Consider the following 22110-nt stretch of genomic DNA (forward strand, 5'->3'; position numbering starts at 1 on the left):
GGCAGCTAAAGCCTCATGTTCCTCGCTATCTTACTTGGCCAGTTTGCACATAGAAACTTCTGCCAACTTTGCTTGGGTTTATGTTTAAAAATTATGTTTATGTAAGGGGGCTTTTGGGCCCAGATCAGCTAAATGTCTTCTGAACATACAGGGAACATAATACCAATTTCTCCTTAATCCATAAAGTACCTAACCACGTACTTCTGGGTTTTCTGCCATTTGAAGAGGAACTCCTGAACAAGATAATTTTGAACTGTAGCCTTTTGGGCAGCTTAAGAGTTGGAAAAATTTGGTGCTATGGATGGGAAATCTTGCATAAGTCTTTTTTATTCTTTTACACCAGCATTTGTCAAGTAGGTATACTGTAAGAAGGTAGTCTAACTCACCTAATTCAATGTGCAGCAAGTCAGAGAAATATCAATTTAGGTATTTTGCAGTTCTCCTGTGCAGGTGAAGCCTCCAGATCTTGCAGGTCTTGCTGCATATATACGTCTTATGATACGGCCTTTTGCCCTTCTACAGCACTGCAGGTGTTTTCTGGGCTCTCGTCATTTCACACCTTGATTACTCCAGCGTCCTCCCCTCCCGCACTGACGGATACAGTGCTACCCCCAGCATCTCTGTGCAGAAGTCTGCCACAAAGTTCATTTCCCGGCTTCGTTATTTTAACTGTCTTTCTATTCTCTTTTGAGTGCCTTCTCCTCATTAAACACAGACTGCTTCTTTTCAATGTTAAGGCCCTTCTTCATGAGTCATTTCCAACCTTTCTATCCACTATTAAAATGTTACTTCTTTTGATTCCTGTGTTGCTAGCCTCTAACCCCCCAAATACCTTTCTGCTGACTCTATGCTGCTTTTCTCACTCTGCAGAAGTTGCCCATAAGCCTCCACAGAGCTGGTGGTATCCTCTCTCCAGGCTTTCCTTAAAAATCCTTTGTCATCATTCCTACAAAAAATGTTTGATAACCAGCTACTAGTATGCTGATATCATTGCTTGAATATTTGGTGGGTTTTTTTGCCCTGTATCAATCGCTATTTGGATTGAAACGTGTTCACATCAGGTAGACTCCACTTGGTCTGTACTTCCAAGACTCTGAGTTCCATGACCTGGACTTCTAAGTGCAACTGCTAAATAGTATCAGGGTTTTTTTTACAGCGCTTGATTAGACTGGCTGTTCCTCGCCTGGCAATCTCTTGGAGTTTGTCTTGCGGTTGTGTTTTCTGCTTGGCACCAAGGAGAAGCTGTAGCTAGTGTTTGCTGCCTGGTGTGATGACCGAGTCCCGTTGTGCCCACCTCCAAGGGAATCCGCTGCCTCCTCATTTGCTGCTTGCTACAGTTCAAGAGGCTGACTGCTAGCTGTGTCACTTCTGTGAGCTGTAACTAGAACGATACCCTCCTTTCCTATATTTCAGAATGAAACACAGATTTAAAGAGGCTTGAGGGTTCAGGAGCGGAAGGTAGGAAACTTCTGTGGAAGGCCTTGTCCTTGGAACGGCCTGTTCTGATGACCGTGGTAGAGGCGGTCTTACGCTGTCCCTCATGGTGTGCTGTGGAAGGTTACTTTTTGTTCAGCCCCGACGGTTCATTATCGATCGACTGACTTAACGGAGATGTAGTTTAAAATTGCAGGTGTTCATGTAATTTTTAAACAATATCTAGAAGCTATATGGCTAGCTGTGTTGCCATGCTAGTTTTTACTTTGCAACTCTGTGGTTTGCAGCATAGGTGTGTTACCCATAGCTTCATAATGATTTCTTCTTTCTGAGAGCTGTAGTAGAAGAACTCCATACTTTGTGCAGATTATTTTAAGTGAAAGACCACGGCTACAAATGGATATGTGCAGCTTCATTAAACCTAGCTAAACTGAACAGACTAAACTGTGAAAGCCCAGCGATTGGAAGTTACACTGATAACTCATTCAAATATTTCCATTGACTCAATGACTTGTGGGACAGTAAAGTTTGCTGTACTTTGATTTTGAACTATAGCCATTTGCTACTGTGCTGTATTATTGATTAGGATGGGGGCCTAGCTTCATCGTGTCAGACTTCAGCCTCTGACTGACAGAAAGGCATTACTTGGTAGGGACTTCATCTCAGTTGTCGTCTGAATTGCTTTCCAACAATCCTTGTATCTCCGTGTTGACAACACAGGTAACCTGGGCTCCTTCGTTCAGGCATTCCTAAGTTTGCGAGGTGGATACTGGCTCTCTTTATTTCATTTGTGTTTTGTTGTTAGATGAAAGTAGACTCTGACACCACCGCATGCCTCCACGAGCTAAGGCTCTGTTACGTTGTAATACTACAGTGCTCGAGTTTTGGCAACGCTGGTGGGAACCCCAAAACTAAGAACTCCCCAGTGACAGAACTTTTTGATTCCAGGAGTTTGAACCCACAACCTGTGCGTTGTGATACTTATTAATGCTACAGCAACTGGGAGAATTAAAACATCTCCAAAGAGGACTCACCTCAAGCAAAAGCTTGATGGGAAGCTGGCAAAAATATCCAAGTGAAAATTCTTCTCAGCAAGGCGCAATTTAATACATCCTTCACGTCTCTAGGACCCAGGAAGCTGTATCAGATTGCAGTTTACAGCCAAAGCCCACTCCTGGGGTGTTGGAAATTGGCAGCTGGTATATACTTTATTTTTCAAATGTCGCTTTGACAGGAGAAAGCCACCTTTTATGTAAGACTACAGGTTAAATCTGGGCACTGACCTTGGAAGAGAAATCCTGAGCACAAGTTCTTGTTTGCGAGTCATGTCTGGTTTTGCAATTTATTCATTCACTTCCAATAGAAAATGTAAAGACCGCCCTTCTCAAAGAGTCATTCTTGCAGGGAAGATCTGAATGATTCATGTCAGCCTGATGCAGATTTGGATTCCTTCAGGTTGGATACAGATAGGCAGGTAGCCTAGGGGAGTGCCCTAACCATCGAGTTTCTCTTACGAAGTACCATTGTACTGACTTTCCCTCCAGCAATGGATTTGAATAGTCATCTGTGGATGATTTTTTTTTTAAGTCGGTGCTGTTAGCACATTAGTCATTTTCTGAGAGTTCTTACCGGGTTGAGCCTTATATATACAGATCTAGATTTGGCCTACATGCAGACACAGCATTTTAGGTGTCGTGGCTGCTTTACTGGAGAAAATACAGGTGCTTACAGCTTTTCAGCCAGCTGAGATGGTGTCTGAGGCAAGGCTTTAGACGTCACTCTTAACTTAGAAATACTTCGTTTCAACCTGAGTCCCAGGGAAGGTGCCCATTTCAGAAGTCCCTTTCTGAGTAATTCTTTCCTCGGAGGAACTGATGGCTGCAGTTCAGCGTCGTCATCGTCAGGTGCCTAATTTTCATTCATGAATACTTTCCACACCGGCGGAACTATTAGCCTGCTTTAATGTAACATATATTTAAGTGACTTTCTGACTGAGGGTTTATCCCAGGCAGAATTGCATCCTGATGTACTGGGTGAATGCAAAGCTATCCAAAGCACTTACACTACCCAGACATCCAGAGTAGGATAGCTGCAGCACTGTCGGGCAGAATACAGTATTCAGGTTTGGCTCTTCCTCGTATGACAAAAAAAAAAAAAAAGTTTAGCAGACTATTACTATGCTTTTCATAACTAGGAGGTAGTAATGATGCCTGTTTGCCCAGTCTATCAGTCTGCATCCAGGAGTAGCCAAGTGACTGTGTTGGCATTGTCCATTTTTTTGACTGGGTAAAGTAAATACCTACCGCTTCATATGCTGTGCACTGTCCGAAACGCTACTGTACGTGCCAAAGAAATGAGAGAGGAAGAGCCAGGTTTGATTCGGGTGGGATAGGATTTGAAGGAATCTTGTTTCAGTGTCCTAATGGATATTGTTTGTGAAAACCCACAAATAGCATTTACAGGCAGCCAACCATCTCTAGTACGGAGGAGCACGGAATGAAAAACAGCTTTTGTTTATAGCAAAAAGTGAGTATTGGCTAAGAAGTAGTGTTTATGGTAATTGAGCTTTACAAGGAAGTAAAACTTAGTGGGGAACACAGGGGGTAGCATTTGCAGTGAAGCAGGTAATAAGGAGAGTTGTGTAGGCATTTCCTGATTAGCTCGGCTGTTTCAACAGCTGAGGAACATGACTCACATGCAAATGCTTGTGCGAGGCTTTAACAGGCATTCCCTCTAGCATGCCACCCTGCCTCCTGGTTTTATTTTGAGTCTCCTTGAGCCCTACTGTGATTTGAAATCAGTGGAGGAGAAAGGAGAGTAACACAAACAACAGATGTCTTAAAGTCTTGGAACAGAGAGGGAAAAAGCCCTGTGGCAAAGGAGAAGGTGCAGCTACGGTATTCCCTGTCCTTAGTCTTCTGTGCCTCTAGTACAGACCGTATTTGCATTTCTGCATGTGTCTATATATATATATATATATATATAGTTGTGCACAGAGGTGGTAAAGAAGCAGTAGTGCAAAAAGGTGGCCATGGCACGTGTCAGAGAGTATTTTTTGCATTCTGTAAATGAGTGTGACCCATAGACACTAAGTGTACTTGCAACCTATTTTAGGGCAGGTTCACAAACTATTTCCCAGCTGCTGCCTTTAGGAACTGCTTTTAGTCTGTGGCTGGATAAAATACACTGATTCTTTTTATTTGAAGTTAAAAGATGCTCCATAATTGCGAAAACAAATAGTACGCCTGGTGTCCGTCAAGACAGCTTTGCTTACAGGTGGTAACTTAAGACGTGGTGATACAAATACTGTGTACCCCGCAACGTTAGGAGAACTGAGTTGTGCACTAAGTGACATTTAGTGCAGATTCAGAGAAGTACTTCGTCTGTGCTTTCTGGTAAGGGGAACTGTGTCTTTAAGGACTTTGGTTTCCAGAAAGGAAATCTGTGACAGAAACAGCTGTGAAATTCTTGCAATATATAAGCAGCTGGGAATGGCATAGAGACCCTGAAAACGCCTTACCTGCTGAGTGTTAACTCAGTACTGCATGGGGCCAGGAGCAAAAAGAAATGGAAAACAAAAAAAAGGCAAAAGAAAAAATACTGTGAATGGAGAAGTGAAAATATATGACACTTCCAGATTTTTACTTCTTGGGAAAGATAACTGAAAGAAATATTAAAAAGAGGATTCAGGGCTGAGAACTTTGTGCCCTGAAAGCTTAGCAAGCTACCGTCCACTTTTTCACATCTACTTCCTCCTTTTATGTCTTATATCTTCCACAGGTTTCAGCAGATAGGTCCGAAGACAGAAAATCACATTCACACAGAATCCTGTTTTCTCATGATATTTTAAATGTAATTTTATTTGCTTATTAACTTGCTGGGGTTTTTTTCAAAGGATTTATGTAAACTCTGTTTCAACATATGTTCACGCTGTTTATTTTGTTACTGTTACTTGTGTTATTTTTAAAAAAAAAACTATTTAAATTGTTATTTGGCTACTAGGCTACAGAAGTTTGTGCTTAGGTTAACCTTAGTAAAGAGTTTAGCACAATTGCTCTGTTAACTGACGGTGACTTCTGAAAAGCATTCCAGTTTGGGGATGAATGCTGAGGATGTCAGTAGGAATTATGTTTCTTTGTACAGAAATTTGGACATCAAAATAGTGTTTTTCAGGCCATGCGGACTCTGGGAAATGATATGTATTTTAATATGTTGGTAGCAGCAATTTTTAGGCATCAAATATTAGTTGTTATAAACCATAGAGGGAGTTTGTTGCATTTAGTATGTTCAAATGGAACAACTGTTTTCTCATTGATGCTGTTTTAGCATAGACTTTCTTAATCATTACAAGGATATCCTATCAGAAAAATAAGCACAATAATAACTATGCCTGTACTTTAGTGTTTTTACGCCCGTCGCGTCCTCTCTACTTTGAAAATATACTATCCCTGTTGCACAGATGGGAAAAGAGAGGCATCCATGGGAGGTGAAATAACTTCACCTGGAGGTCTTCTAGAGGAAGACAGATCTCCAGGTCTCAAAGCAGAACCTTCTTTTATAAGTCGTATATCAAACTTATCAAGAGGTATTTGTAAGTTAACAAAACAGAAGCCGCACGTCCGAGACATCATTTAACATTTGCTTTTCCTCCCACAGGAACTTTTTACGCCAGAGTGCAAATTCAAGGAGTCTGTTTTTGAAAATTATTATGTAATCTACTCATCCATGCTCTACAGACAACAGGAGTCCGGGAGGGCCTGGTTCTTGGGGCTGAACAAAGAAGGGCAGGTCATGAAAGGAAACAGAGTGAAGAAAACAAAACCAGCAGCTCATTTTCTACCCAAGCCATTGGAAGGTGAGGCTCAGTCCATTGCTGGCAGATCCTCCTATAAATCTCACAAGAAGAAGAAGGACTGGTTTCTAAAATACCCGTTGTGAATGTGTGTGCCTTGCACAGGGGCCATTCCAAATGACAGTCCCCAGGATTCATGGAGCGGTTTTGTGCTTCAGCATAGTGATGCTAGAAAGGGCATATGTAAGCACATTTTTTCCAGGGATTGAGAGGTCATTTTGCAAGAAAAGAAATCTTTTGTGGAAGTGCATTGTGCTGTTTTTAAAATATTCTTTCGATAGGGACATAAGCTGCTGTGAGTCTTGCAGTGAGAAAATAGTCCTTTCATTAAGCAGAATGAAATAATGGATGTTGTAGGATAATTCAGAGTTATAAAGGGAATGGATGAAATGTCAGCTTTTCAAAGTAAAAGCCTTCTAATACAAAACCCAAAGGTGTCTTTATAAAATAAATCATACTGTATTACTTGGCCAGTTGATGTAATGCACATAACTTGTGTAAGTTGGCCTGTAAACCAAGATAGAAGCGAATAAAAGCCATACTAACACACTAAAATGATGTCACACATTCTCTGAAAAATACATTAATTTATCTCTTGGAACTTTTGGGTTATCCTATGTATTCTGCAGGCCTTTATAAACCTATGCTGCTTTTTGCTTCTTGTCCTGATGGCACTCCAAATTTCATTGATATTATTGCTACACATAGCCTCAGTCATTCTGAAAATTATCTCATGACTTAACATCTGAAAACACATACCTGGGTAATCCTTTAGTTAGCAGTCCCATTTCTTTTAACATTTTAATTTAAAATTTGTGATTGAAGGATCAGTTTGTTAAATGCTTTAGAGTTTCATCATAAGGAAAGAATCTGAATAATCCTATGTTTGAAATCTGAAGAATCTGAATAATCCTTCATATTTGAACTCAGGTTGATGCCTTCGTGCTTTCTTCATCTTGCAAAAGCTTACAGTATTTTCATGAGCGCTCAACAATATTGACACTTTATATGTCAATCCTTTTATATTAAATTATAAGAATTGTAGGGAGGGAAAGCCAGTGCATTTTTAAAAGCAACGTCAATTCATATGGATTAGGAAAGAAATTACTTTTTTCATTAATGTTTGGATGGTCAGACTCTTATCAAAATAGCTTAGACAAGGCTTAGAAATAACTTGCTTTACATTGCCCATGAGAGTTATCAAATATGACAGCTCCGCGATATAAATCCTTACTTTATAGTTCCATCTCATGTTATTCAACTTAATATTTTTGTAGGTCACAGTGTTATTTCATCAAGCTCTTTTAATTAATCAGCAAAGTGCCCTAAACACAGTTATGGGGGCACTCTGAAGACATAGATCATAACCAGCCTTATGTACTCTAGAGAAGTTGTTTAATTTCAGACTTTCAGAAGCCATAAAAGGATTTAGATTATGTCATTGGAAATGTTAGAACAAGTATTTGATTAGTTAATGATGCTATGGGGCCCTTCATATTTATTATGAAACTTCACACCATTGAAGATCAAGGTCAGTACTTTTTGATGCTCCTGCCTCCTACTCTAATTAGCCAAGGGATGAAGGGATTGTGCTCTCTATGGCAGCACACAGCCAGTCCCGAAATCATAGTGTGATGATTAATTCCTTTGACTGCTTTGACATCTCTTTTAACATTTCTGTGATATAAATAAATGCTACTGAAGTTAGATATAAGTGGAAATATTACCTGATTCAGTGACATGGAAAATGAAATTAAATTATCAATCTCAAAGGATTTAACGTGGTTAGATAGGGACTGAAGCCCGGGGCAAACTTTTAATTCCTCTAAGAATCCAGTTAATAGTTTAATTTGGATTTTTCTGCACTTCTACATTGAGTGGAGATCAGTGGCTACTGCGTACATTTTTGGAAAGGAGGAAGTAAAAACCCCAAACCTCTGGTGTACTCTCCACAGCACTGCCCTGGACATTTCTTCAGTACACACCTGAAGAGAGCACGGCCAACCTCCTCAGATTTGGGAGACAGATGTACAAATAACTTTGCAGAACTGGACCCAAGCCTAGTCTTGCAACATAGGACTAAAAAGGAACACTTTAAGTCTAGACAACTGTATCGTATGATCCTATTTGTTAAAACACCATCTGTCTTATCATATTTTACTTCTAAAAACTTGCAGGATATTTATTGAAGGGGTGTGTGTATATATATATACGTGTGTGTATATATATGTACATTTTTGTGTGTCTGCCTCATGCAAAGAAGAATCGTAGTTTTTAATTTCCAAGGCTTCTATAGTTTCCATTAAACAAGCAAGCATACAGTTTCCTACTGTGTTTTTAAGTAAGTAAGTCAGATACAGAAGAAGTGAGAAATTTGGAGGGTCAAGCAAAGCTATCAGTCATGCAAAACAAGGGTCTGGCGAAGTAAATAGTTGTTTCCCTCGCATGCAAGACGAACATGGATTATATTACAATATCAGTTATTGTAGAAAATTAATCCTATCTGAGATGAGCTCTTAAATGAGATGATACGTTCTTAAAGATGTCTCTCCTTTTCTCTTTTCTCCCCTCAGTTGCCATGTACCGAGAACCATCTTTGCATGATATTGGAGAAACGGTGCCAAAGGCTGGGGTAACTCCAAGTAAAAGCACAAGTGCATCTGCAATAATGAATGGCGGCAAACCAGTTGTTAACAAGAGTAAGACGACATAGCCAGATCCTCACAGGTGTTGTGACTTACTGAGTCCCGAGTACAGTTGAGCGATTTATCCTTGCCAGACTTCCCCTCTGCGGTGTCTGTGGATCAGCTTGCGGCAAGTCACAGACTTGCCCGTTGCTGTTTCTGAACTGAGTTGTTGCAAGTGGATAAATCTCAACATGTAGCTCCACCCACAACAAGAAGACACCTGGATGAACCAGCTAAACTCAGACCATGGAATGCCCTACCAGATATTGGAATGCCTTTTTAATATCTTTTCTGTGACTGTGACACTTCATGTGAATGACATACTTCACAAGTACACTTGATACCTTGCCTGCTGACAATTGCCCATAATCCCTTTTTGAGTCCAGTTTCAGCAAAATCCATGTGTTTAAGTTCTATTTTGTAGCACACAAATAATCAAGTAATTTCTAGTTAGATGCTGTAAACCTGTGCTATTATGGATTTCTCTTCTTCCCTTTTTTATAAGGCTGCTCGCTCCACTGTCTGTGACCTTTTGCAGGGATTGTGTTTCTCTATAACTTAAGTGTTGCCGATGGCTTAGTTTCGAAAGCAATCAGGGAATCAGGAAGCCTTCAAAAATCTATTATTACAAATTATATCTATAAAGAATAGGATTGTTGTCTCTGGCTTACAATATTGATTAAATGTGAATACTCTTTAGTGACAGATACTGTGCTTCTGAGGTTGGCATTATAGTGGAGGGAAGAGTGTCAAACACAACCAACGGGAAGTTTTCTGAAACGAGTGTTTGGCATCCCCCTATAGTTTCTTTTTGTGTGTGTGTTTTATACATATCACAGGCTTACTGGTAATGGTAACATTTGCCTTGCCCAGCGAGCAAGACCCACTCATTTTTGGGAAAGTGGGTCCAAAGAATTTTGTAGGCCTTGTAGGCCTGAATTAAGGCTCATTTTTCATCTACTAAATCTTCATTGTTTGAAAAACAACCACCACCAATAAAAAAAAAAATAAGTAAGACTAACCAGAATTGTGCTACCTAAATCCGTTTCAAATATAATCCTTTCCTGTTTTTAAGGAACTGAACTTAATGCCATTGTTATTTTTGGCTGAATCCCACACCTACTTAGCAAAGCATGGGCAAGGATGTTGTTGTGTTCTTTTTTGCAGCACCAATGCAAAGGGTAGTTACAAATGATAGTTTAATATTTCTGGTGTTTTAAAAAAAAATGTTTTAAAACTGGACATATTACAAAACTTTATTTTTATTTTTAGCTAAGCATGCGAAGTCCGTTCCTATGTATCTCACTGATATCCCAGTACGTACCTCCACCCAGCTTCCTAGGATAATATGCCCACCAAATCGCTAGATTGAAGGTGCCTTGCCTTGATCTCTGTATACTGTACTTTCTCCTACATGATCCTAGAAGAAATCAAAAACACTATAAAAATTGAAGCCTTGGATCATATAACCAGAAACATCAACCCTTTGAGTTTGTCACTTGTGAACAGTTAAACCAATGTTGGGGGGGGTGAGGAGGAAAGAGTTAGAGGATGCCACAGTGATGCCACTGAAGTGTTGCACACTTAGTCACAGGCTGTCAGAAGACGAAAAATATGGGTACTCACTCTCTGTATGCTTAAGAAGGTATTTGTTTCTCCGAAAGGGGAGCAAGGACCAAACTGTACCTCAGTCTGGAAAACTGTGTGGCAATGCTCTGTTGGCCTCTTGCTGTTACCTTGATATTTAAAGACAAAACAAGGAAATCATCCATTCCTTTTTCAGCACTGTATTTCTGACAGATTGTTTTATCACATCTTTGTGCTGAAGTCCCTGACAGAGACCGCTGGTTATTTCAAACTCCCTGTCTGCTCAGCTGAACAACTGGTTCAGTCTGAATGAACTCTTCATGCTAGTTTTCAAACATGTTCTGTTTTTATAAGCACCATTTAGTGCACTCTTGAAGGAGATTCCTGTGAAGCTGCTAAATTCTAGATAAACTTTTTTTTTTCCCTGTAGGCCAGACTTCCTTGTTTATATATGTAATATGAGAACAGCAAGCTAACACTTGATGCTGGGTCTTTCTAGGGAGGGAATGAGTTAAGCATGAAGCCCACTATCCATGTAGAGAAAAAAAGTACAAACCTACTCTAATACTGTGAGAAAAATGCAAAGAAACTTTGACTTAGACTGTGCCCTTGCCTGCTAGCACTAAATACGTGTGCGTGGGGAAAACAACACTTTATTAAAAACTTCGGTGTACCCTTCTCGTCCCATCTCGTCCAGCGGGATTTGCACCGTCCCCAAGAAAACAAAACCAAACCGAAGAACTCGCGTGGTGAGCGGGGGGCTTGCTCTGCACCGGGGGGACCCGGGGGAGGCAGCAGCCTTGAAATTGTACTCTCGTCTGCTGACCCCAGGCTTTCCTACAGTTAGCAGAGGAGCGCTTCACAATATTTTGAGTAAGATAATACAGCTGAGGTCTACATTTTCTTTCTCTCTCACCTGAATTTCGTAAGAGTTCACGAGGAGGAAATACATGTGTTCATGTCCCATCCAGCCAGCTTTTTACTCTCCCGGTGTAAGAGCCTGGGGAGAGACAGGGTTGGAGACCTGGCTGAGCCATGAAGGAGGTTCTGGTTCATGGCCTGATGCTACATAAGTATTGTTTTCAACATTAAACTTTTGATCCTGAGGAACTTTGATCTGTGAACCAGTTTGGGGGGCTAGAATTAAGGCCAGATTTCATTTTTGTAAGCAGTTAGTACATCCTGGAAATGCAGCATTTTTTTTAAATCATTTTCCATTTTTGTTTCTGTGAGCGAAATCCATATGTGTGTTTGATCCAATGAATAGATGTCCTACAAAATATTTTTTCTACAACATGTTTAAATGTAGCCAAGAGGTCTTTGTGCTTTTTTTCCTCCCTTTGATTTTGTATCGTCTCACTTGTTGCATGGGAAGAGGATGGCAAGGATGAACTGCATGTAGTAGGTTCTGTCTGTCAAAGAACTGTTGGTCTGTATTACTAAATTTACATCCATATATGCAAAGAGTTTGTCTGCATTGTACAGTTTGTGTTTATTCTTATTTGTTGTATACACAGATTCAACATGATGAATAAAACATTTATATGAAGGCATACCAGAAAACAACAAAAAAAGTTTTATGAAAGAAGTAGACTGTGCAAAACATCAGCGCACTGGCCACAGGATGGTGAAACTTCATGTAAATAGGTTGGCAAACTCAGTTCTCCCCTTTTACCATGCCAAAGAAAATTTTAGCTCCTTAATATAATACCTCTCTCTCTTGCTGTTCTCCAGGATGAGACTTCACCATTTTCTTCCCTCTAAAATTGATTTTGCTGTTAAGTGAAAGCTGTTTTCAACTGTCTGTTACTACTAAAGTACTGTATAGTAAACCTGATGGAATCAATTTGTATTTACAGATTGGGGTTTTTGTACTTACATGTCCAGCTGTCTGTGAATCTGCAGCGTTCCAGATCTTTTGCATGCTTGCTTTGTATTTTGTTCTTCTTCTGGGTTTTATCTAATCTCTGAGAGACTGTTTGCACAGCAATCATCTTACCATTTTGTATGTTAACACTGCACATAGTCACTCTCTCTGTCTTTTTTTTTTTTTCAATCTGTATTTCAGCTACAGTTCTATTTGACAAAATCAGTCACACCTGCACAGTTTTAGAAATCCAGTTTTAAGTAGATAGGAACTACTTCAACAAAGCACCGTTTTGTTGTACTTCAAAAATTTTATAAATACACAAGAATCCTTTTGAGATTGCTCACATGATAGAGCCTATAGAAAGGTGTCTATAGCTTTTAAGTGCTTGGTAGTTCACATAACACAGCTTTTGCTTAATTTGCTGGGGTGTTTAGCCACTCTCAAATAATTTTTTGATATAGTGTCATTTTCATAAACTTCAACTTGTGTAGAGTCAGGTTGGTTCTTAACAAGCCCCCTCCCCCCCAAATACCATAGTCAAAGTGAATCGCTTTATATGTACCTGAAACAACACTAAGAAATCTGACTTTTTTTTTTTTTTTTTTTTTTTAAACTTTTTCTCTTGGTTTGAAACCACTGTAAGCAATGAGGTATGAAGGCAGGCAGTTTAGTCCATGCCTTAAAAGTATGTCTTGCTGATCCATCTGTTTATTGGTATAAAGAAGAAATTATCTCCTCCATTCAAATGGGAATGCAAGTAAAATTAGACTAAGGAAGGAGGTTATCTTTCTTTTAAATGGTTCTTCAGATAAATTCATATTCCGTGCAATGCATTTTAAAGTATCTAATAACAGGAGGTTTTCTGTGATAACTAATGCAAATGCTATGACTTATTTTTAAAGATGTAATAAAATTTTTGTTCTGTTACCTAGTCACAGAAATATTCAGCTTAGCTTTCTTCATCCCAGTATCATTTAGCTGTATCATTTAGCTACAAAGTGAGATGTCATTCAGTAAAGAAGCAAGGGCAGTGCATCAGAAGTGTCAGAGCAGGTACATGATTAAATGCTCATCTGCGTGTTTCTAAAAGAGTGTATGGCCAGGGAAAAAAGGATTACAAAGTAGGTTAATAATTTACGAAGCAAATCAATCCACAGCTGTTTTATAGGTGATATTACAGATATGTTATATACAATAGGCATAATCCTCCAAGTCTATTGTAGAAGCGTTTGGCACACTTCTGGATTGTGTTCTTTCTCTCATAAGAAGAAAGCAAGGTTATAGTATCTTTTGTTTATAAGGTTTATCAATCTAGCCAGTACAAAATCCCCATCTATCCAATTTGGTTTTGCCACCTAGAACTGCCTTTTGCCACAGGCTTGGAAGCAAGTTTTTACAGTCACTAGGTATGAAAAATCAAGCAGTAAGTTTCACACCCTTACACCTCTTCCTGCTTTTACAGTTTATGTATATCTGGAATTCCCATCACAGGGAATGAGGTGTAAAAAAAAATCACAATTTATTAATACAGCTATTATTTTCACATACGTGGAATAATAATCTTATTCCTTCCAGTCTCATTTTTCTAGTGAGGAGATGAGCCACAAAACAGAACTGCTGGGAGTTACATCACCAGTTACCTCAGCATGAAGCATGGGGGGGATGTTCAAGCAACATTATAAGAAACAGAATAAAAATTGGAAAGGAATTTATGTATACATTATATTTTTAGTAGTCTTAGTTAATGCTTTAAGGTTTATAGCGATAGCACCATTTTGTTTGATAATTTACATTTTAATGAACCACTGACAGTAGCTGTCTTTTAGAATATTCTAATATTTTTCCATATGTACCTTAACACACAACTTGGATAACACTTTTTGAAATGCTATGGCTATGTAACCCATCCGGTAGCCGAAATGTTGGAGTTGATTGTTTTTTTTTTTAAAATTCTAACTAGAAATCAGAATCCTCTTACACTCTTTTAAGTATATAAATTTAAAATGAAAGCAAATTACAAAGTAAAATGCATCAAATATGACACTGCAACCCTCTAAAGAATTGTTCTTTTCTCTTTGAATAAGAGTACCTGAAATACCACGGCTGATCTACGGGATATATAAATCCGCGTATCATGCCAGGAAACAAGTCAAAAGCATCTACTGAACCTAGATAAGAGTTTTGATTATCTAGTACTTTCTTGTTACGGTACTAAATAGAAATGGAAGGAAATCAGGGAAAACTTTGTATCTTTCATTGTTTACACTCTGATTCAGCAGACGAATGTATATGCGAAAAGACTCTAAGATGTTTTAGATGATGTAGGTCAGTGGTATTCATAAATATAAACAAAACCAACAATCTGTGGTCTCCAGACACCAGGATTGACAAAATGCATATATGTTAAATTTTAAGAAAATATTCCTGTTAAGCTCTACAGAGTGTAAGGGTTATAAGTATAAAATATAAACTATAATTTTCAAGATTAATTTTACTTTGAAGATTCCTTATACTGTATCAATACATTTTAGAACTCTGCCTGATATTTTGGTTATCTAAAAAGAGAGCAGCTAGCAGCATTGGGATGTATGTCTCTATTTATCTGCATAACTTCTATAGAAGTTATGCATGGACGTTTGGTGATTACACTCCCTGAGAACACAGGTTTCACAAGCTTCATTTTTAGAAAGAAAGAATCCAGGTTAAGGAAAAAAATTGGGTAAGAGAAAGAGCAAGCTACATGGGAAGGGGTAATAATAAAAGTGATTAAATAAATTCATTCAAATTTTTTGCATTCTATTACATGTCCTGTACCATTGTATTTTCCTATTTCAAAATTATCCTTTCTAAAAGAAAACTAATTTCTAGACTAATAATGGAAATACCTTTTTTGGTTGATATATAGTTCCCTTATTTCTGAGTCATGTACTTCTTCAAAAATCAGGACCTTGGCACCTAAACCACAATGTTACAGTTTGGTATTAAAAGAAATATTTTCCAGCCATTTAAGCAATTTCTCGCTCAATCGTGGTTTCACAAAATGTAAACACTTTTGAAACAAAAATGTATGTATCTTTTTTTTGCTCGAAAGAATTAAAGGGCTGCCAAATCTACATGTACAAAAAAAAAATAAGAGACTTACTTATATGTAAATAAGTTAGGGAAGTCCCAATAGTTGTGCATCATTCATAACTCAATGTGAACTTCACACTGAGCAGCATTTCACCATTGGAAAAATAAAAATAAAATTTTTGTTCATACCACTGCTTTGTTTGTATTTACTGTATTAAAACTTTAATTACTTTGTTGCCATTGTCTGAACATCTTTGGCTGAGACCAGGCTACTGCATAGCATAGCTGATTTTTCAAGTCAGTTGACCTTCAGGCTCCCCACTTCTATAAAAGCAGTTAAATTCAATGAATACAATGTGTGACAGTGCAATCTGTTCCAAACAGTGATTTCTAATAGCATACAGAATTGTCATCCTAAAAGTTATTAATATAACAAATTTTCATTTGCTTTACTTTTAAGAGGACTAGGCAACCGTACATACATAGAACAGTATGATAAAAGTACATATGAGTTGCAGGATACATATTCAGAATAGGTAATCATACATTTATATCTTTATTAGTTTCATTACTTATACTCCTATAGGTTATGTATTTGAAAGTATCGTAGTATGTAGACTAGATAACCAACTCTCTGACACATTAACCACAGAAACAAAGAAGTTCTCTTGTGGAAAAGGGTCCATTCAAACATTTTGGGTCTTCACTCTATGGTTGTCAGCTAATTGGACCTCAGTTATACAAATACAATTCTTTGACCAAATAAAAAATCATTAATATTTTGATAAGCTGCTTTACAGCTTCTCTCAATTTATGAGCCGGTGCATAATCAGGATTGTTGAAAGAGAAAAGCACCAATGTATTTGTCAAACACCATAAAATTAATCAAATTAATTATTTGACAAATGTTCAACTAGTGCTACTCTTCTGCAGGAGTATTGCTGCATACTGATACGGAGATGTGACAACCAAGTAAATAATGTTAAAAAAAAAAAAAAAGGCTTTCTTACACCTTTTCCAAAGGTTGCTTAAGAAACAGGCATTATGGGCGTAATCTTAGTCCCACCAAATTTACCAAAAAACTCTGGAGAAGTTCCACAGGGCCAGTATTTTATGACTTCACCTTTTAAAGCTTGGACTGTCCTGCTCCCAAGGCATTTTTAATTTTTTTCTTTTTGTTTTGTCATGCATTTCTTTAAGGAACAGGCCCTCAAATGAGTGTTCTAAAGTATTTACACCCATGTGTGTGTGTGTGTGTGCATGCACACCCACATACTGAGTACTTCTGAAATTAAACGGTCTAGCAGCTTAAAGAAAAACAAACAAAAACCTCCTCAGTCTTCGATGTCCTTTGTTAAGGATATTCTCTCCCCAGCCAGATTTCACAAGCATTTCCATTCCATCCTTCCCAGCACTCACAGTTTCCACAGCTACAAACACCGTTGCCTAGAACAGAATGAATAAAGGGCAATTATCATAATTGGAACATACTACATTAAAATGTGTTTTATGGGAAGTAAAAAGCCCTGCTAAAGTAGTTGCATTGTTCCTTTATTGTTCCCCCCACCCCTTTTTCTTCTTTGGAAGGAAGCAGTTACTGTACCATTGCATTAAGAAGCCACCCCAAACCTACACTTGCAAAGCATTAATAGCATTCTCTCAATAATTCTATCATCAGCAGAACTGAAAATGTTGTAATTATGCCACCACTTTTTGTACCCAGGTGTTGAGGCTCAGTGTTCACACTGTACCTCCAGGTACAAGGAAAAACAAGATTACTTTTAACTATTATGCAGAAAGAAAAAGACACTAAAAGTTACAAACGGAATAGCAATAAAAACATCGCTTTGAACATGAAAAACTTTAAACCTAAATTCTCAGAAGTGCTATTCAAATAAATAGTATCTCAAACTCTCTATTAGATGAAAAATGTGTTGGTCCTATTTTGCAGCAGGGAAACATTAAGTACTGAAACCCATATTTTCATTTTATTTCAGTATTTATTTTCCATGACTCCCGGATGCTCAGCTTGAGACCTTTACAGCCTGGGTTTCCAATGTGAGCTCCTCTTCCTACTGACTTCATGAAGATCCGTGAATAGCTGCTGCAGCTGAAGATAAGGCTCCCGTTGCCTCTATAGTGACTACTTGCCCCCAGAAAAAGACCCTCGTTAATAGGGCTAGCTGGAAGACATAATTTACTAGTGTCAGCCCTCCCACTCTCACTCTAACCGGCTTGCAGATTTCCTCCACATCTAATAATTGCTCAGCAAAGATTTTCTAAAATTAAGATTTGTAACAGGAAGCAGCCAGTAAGTTAATTTAGCAATTCCCATGTTGCTTCTTGTCGCCAGATTTGTCATGAGGGTTTGTTGGCAGCCTGCCCATTTCTAGCTGCATCTGCCACCTGAGCTCTCAGACAACGTTAAGGTGAAGCCGCTTTAATCACTAGCCATCACATCATAAGAAAAACTGTCAGGTATTTCAGCCTCCCACCAAGAATCGTCTGATTGCCAGGAAGCACAACTATGCCTCTCACCTACTAAAGATCATCAGACAAGTGAATTTTGTCTGACTTAAATGCATTATACACATAGAAAGCCCAGTAAGAGAACAAAAATTAGAGAAATCTCATGATCACAATGCTGACACTGTACGTCCTTTGCCAAAAAGCAGTAACTTGTAGTCTATTAATTACAGTGAAAACTGTTGATGGATTTCATAGGTGGCTTACTTATTTAAATTCATACTTGGGCTTTCAACTGTTGTTTTGAAACCTTAAGTTGATTATCATGCTGCACAAAGAAATAATTACATCAGGTTTGAATAACCAGCAAATGCACTTCCTCCGTCAGTGGAGAAAGAAGAAGCTGGGCTTTGTCTAACATAATTCCCATCAACACGGTTTGTTTCTTAGAGCAATGAAGTGTTAGCCTGTACTGCACCTGTGCAAATGAGACCGTCATGTTTGTCACAGTCTCTGTCATCGCATTCACAGAGATCGCCCGAAATGTACCATTCCTGTGGTGAACAGATGCACTTTCCACAGTGGCAGGAACCTGAAATCACAAAAATTATTACTCGCAGTCAAAGAGCACTGCATTTTCAGACTACAAAATAACATCCCCGGACACACACGTGCGCACACACACACACACACACACGCACGCGCGTATGCACTAAATTGCTGCCTAAGAAGCTATTGCATAAAAGAAAATAATCAAGCTAAAAGCTTTTTGAATAAAAGGATTCTTTCGGCGTGAGCTAGAGTATGGTGGGACGTTACTACTAATGCTTTGATTCTGCTATTTCACTTAATCAGGACTCACATTTTGAAGCTTTCCTTTGGTTTCAGAGACCTACAATCAGGGCTACTCTTCCCAGTAACGGTTCTTTTTTTTTTTTTTTTTTTGACTAGAAAAGCTCAAACTGTCCCTGACACACTGTTCCTGAAGGCAATAAAATCACACCCAGGAAGAAAATGGCCCTCCTCATCTAAAGCCCACAAAAGACCAGAGGTGCCTAAGACTAACATTTAGACCCTCAAAATCCTCATCACCACAAACGAAGCTGCTCCACGTCCCACGGAATTACTAAACGTTTGCGTTGGGTCAGAAAGAGTCTGTGCACATAACGGCGGTTCAGCAGTTCGCTCATTCCTGCAGAGTCCCCCAACGGCCCTTGCTGGGACGGGCAGCTCTCCTCCTCCTCCGCGACGTCGGGTTGCACCCCACAGCCAAAGGAGGGACTCCATGGTGACATTCGGGCGATGCCGCAACCCACCGAGCACCAGAAACCTCCCTTTAAGGGAAGACTCGGAGACATCCCTACCTTCTGGAGAAGGTTCATGGCTCCGAATCCTGGGGAGGGACAGTTGCCTGCAGGGCATTGTGTGTCAGGAAGCCTGTAGCCTGAAAACGGTGCGAGAGGCTTTTCTGCGACTAGAAACGCCACGAGGAGACAGGAATTCCTCCTGGCTGGGTCCAACGCCCAGGACCTCAGCCCATCCTCAGCTGCCTGACCCCATACAGAGTTCAGACGCTTAAATGCCAAGGTGAGACGCTTAGTAAGTGCTGAGCAAAAATCCTTTTGTGGACCTAGCCCTAAGAACTGGTTACAGCACAAATCAATACGAAAATCTCAAAACCCAAATAAACGATGACAAAGAATACACACATAGTTTTCAATTATGGGAGGCAGAGTTTAAAAAAAAGTCACCAAAGAAGCTGTCAGCCTTTGACAGAATGTGCTTATAAATGAGTTGTTAGGTGCTGTTGAAAATCCCACTCTCCTGCATTATTTCCAGAATGAGTCCAGTACAAAGTCACCAATGTGTTTAATGCAATATTAAAGAAAATATATAGAAGGAAGCTTGGTTATGTCAGAATATAACCTAAATGGAATTCATGCGTTACTTAACAGGGCCAGAGGCCAAAGCATATAAAATGATGCTTTTTCCATCTTTCCATTCTTTTCAGTGTCCTCTGTCTAAAATCCACAGTAAAAATCCAAATACACATTTTTTAAAAAAATGTGGATCTGTCGATATCAACCAATTTTCCCTAGGTTTTTCCCGTAAATACTGAAGCGTCTCTGATCAGTGAAACTTAATTCTTTAAAACTTCAGAACAGTCTCAGCAGAGTATCTAATTTTTTAATTAAAAATGTAAGAAGTAATTTAGTGTTTATTGTAAGCTGACAAAAGTTAACTCATTGCCTAATTTTAGAGAAATGCTGTTTTAACTTGTAACATATGGATCACGTAAATATATACAGGAAGAGCTAGTGATTGGAACATTTGGAGATGGGAGTATTTAGTTAAGCAGCTACTTTTTCCATGATTTCTGAGTATTGCTTACTGAGCCATGGGCACAGAAAATACTGACATTCCCTACAAGGATAAAAAATGCCGTTGTATAAAGAGGCAGTGGAGGATAGCATACATATTGCATGGTTGCTGTAGAAGACATACACTAAGACATACTTGAGGGTAATTTAAACCGCATGTCTCTGTTTATACAAACTATAAGGTAGTGACAGCTGAAAATAATGATGAATAGTATCAGAATTTTAGTGAAATTAAAGCAGTTAATAAAAGCATGACATTCTAAGAAACCTGAAGTGATTCTGCATAAGCAAGCACTGATGCTGCTACTGAGGGATGCCCACGATGTTTAAAACTATTTTGCAAAAGATAGAGCAAATTTAACACCAAGTCAACCAAAGAAGATCAGGCTCCATAATATAAAATCTGTTAGGGAGAATGAATGTATCGAGTCTTTTCCCTGAAGAGAGCATGCTGCTCTGGGAGGCTCCTCAGTTTAATTAAAATGAGTCTAATGAGTTTGCGGGGTGTTCCCTGGGATCCCAGCCAGATCCTCTCGGATGGGATTTGGCTCATTACGTAGCCCACGTCCTGCACCGTTACAGTAGCCATCTGCAGCCCTACATTTCTGCCAGGGAAGCAGCAGCGTGGTGGGTGTTGCTGTTTTCCTTGGGAAGAGCTTTTACTACAGGTGGCATAGTCGTCGAGCCAAGATTTTGAAAACAGCCTAGGAATGTGGATGTCCAACTTTGCTTATATTAACAGACTGTAATTTTCTGAAAGTGTTCAGCAGTTACCTGCTGAAAAAATGGGACTCCTTAGAGTCTATTAAATCCTACATACAGAAACTCAAGCTCCCTCAATCCATTATAACATTTGCATATCTTGGCTAGGTTTCCAGCAAGGATGGAATAACCACCATTAGTGCACGGGTTTGAAATTCCCTTTTATATGACGAGTAATGCTTACTTATTGATCGATGTAATGAAACAGAAAGAACAATTTGTCATTTTAGCCTCTGGATAGTGCCGGTCACACTTCCTATGAACAACATTTTAAAGTAGGGATACCCAGTGAGACATGATTTCTAGATACATATTTAAGCATCAAGAATAGATTTGCCGAAAAAAAAGAAAGAGAAAGAAAGAAAGAGAAAGAAAGAAAGAGAAAGAAAGAAAAAAGAAGTCTAAACGTAGAAACAAAAGTTACAAGTGATTAGACTGTCTTTGCCTGTGACCCCATCCTGCTCAGAGAAGAGGCAGGAGATAGTAACCTCCTTGGATGTTCACTGGCCACGCACTTCTGGAAGTTATCTTATGTGGGTATTTTTCTTCTGGGACAAGAAGTTACACATATGACCACCTGTTCCCACAATAAAGCTGCTATAGCATCTAATTTGACACAGCTTTATTATATTGACTGTCCTCAGGGCAATCTTCTGTCACATGTGCTTGGAGGCCAAAGAAACTTAAAAAAAATAATCCCACCAGTTTTGCTGAATATGGATTTAGGGTCAGGTTTGTAAGTCCCATAAAAAGTAAACGCTGTTCACCAGTTTGCTACTACCTTAGAAAAACTGGGCCTTTGGAGACAGGTTTAAAAGTCCTAAAAGTCAGTGACCAGATCCCAAACCACTCCCTGGGCAGTATAGCCAACAGAGGGAAAAAAAAATCCTCAATGTCTCTGCAAATTCCTGCCAGATTATCTGCTCCCAAAGCCTCAAAGTAAATTGTAGCCTTGATATACGTGCTCAGAGCTAATTGTTCTCAGAGTAAGACCCGCAG

The 22110-nt window shown here is 39.0% G+C and overlaps 2 protein-coding genes across 5 annotated transcripts in view; one reads left to right on the plus strand and one right to left on the minus strand.

The window, feature by feature from the left end:
- The window catches only part of FGF14 (fibroblast growth factor 14), a 419316-nt gene extending 403626 nt beyond the window's left edge, over positions 1 to 15690 (plus strand). For all 4 annotated transcript variants that reach the window (XM_030036523.2, XM_030036526.2, XM_030036524.1 and 1 more), the window contains 2 exons: positions 6091 to 6289; positions 8860 to 15690. In XM_030036523.2, the coding sequence (XP_029892383.1) occupies positions 6091 to 6289; positions 8860 to 8999 (339 nt within the window). In that variant the 3' untranslated portion in view covers positions 9000 to 15690. The remainder of the gene's footprint in view (positions 1 to 6090; positions 6290 to 8859) is intronic.
- An 11-nt stretch (positions 15691 to 15701) lies between these two features.
- Positions 15702 to 22110, minus strand: part of ITGBL1 (integrin subunit beta like 1) — a 146336-nt gene continuing 139927 nt past the window's right edge. Inside the window, exons 10-11 of the mRNA XM_030036522.1 lie at positions 18447 to 18560; positions 15702 to 16948 (exon numbers count right to left, since the gene is read on the minus strand). Of these exons, the coding sequence (XP_029892382.1) occupies positions 16857 to 16948; positions 18447 to 18560 (206 nt within the window). The 3' untranslated portion in view covers positions 15702 to 16856. The remainder of the gene's footprint in view (positions 16949 to 18446; positions 18561 to 22110) is intronic.

This window comes from Aquila chrysaetos, chromosome 14, assembly GCF_900496995.4.
Source record: "Aquila chrysaetos chrysaetos chromosome 14, bAquChr1.4, whole genome shotgun sequence".
Classification (NCBI taxonomy): domain Eukaryota; kingdom Metazoa; phylum Chordata; class Aves; order Accipitriformes; family Accipitridae; genus Aquila; species Aquila chrysaetos.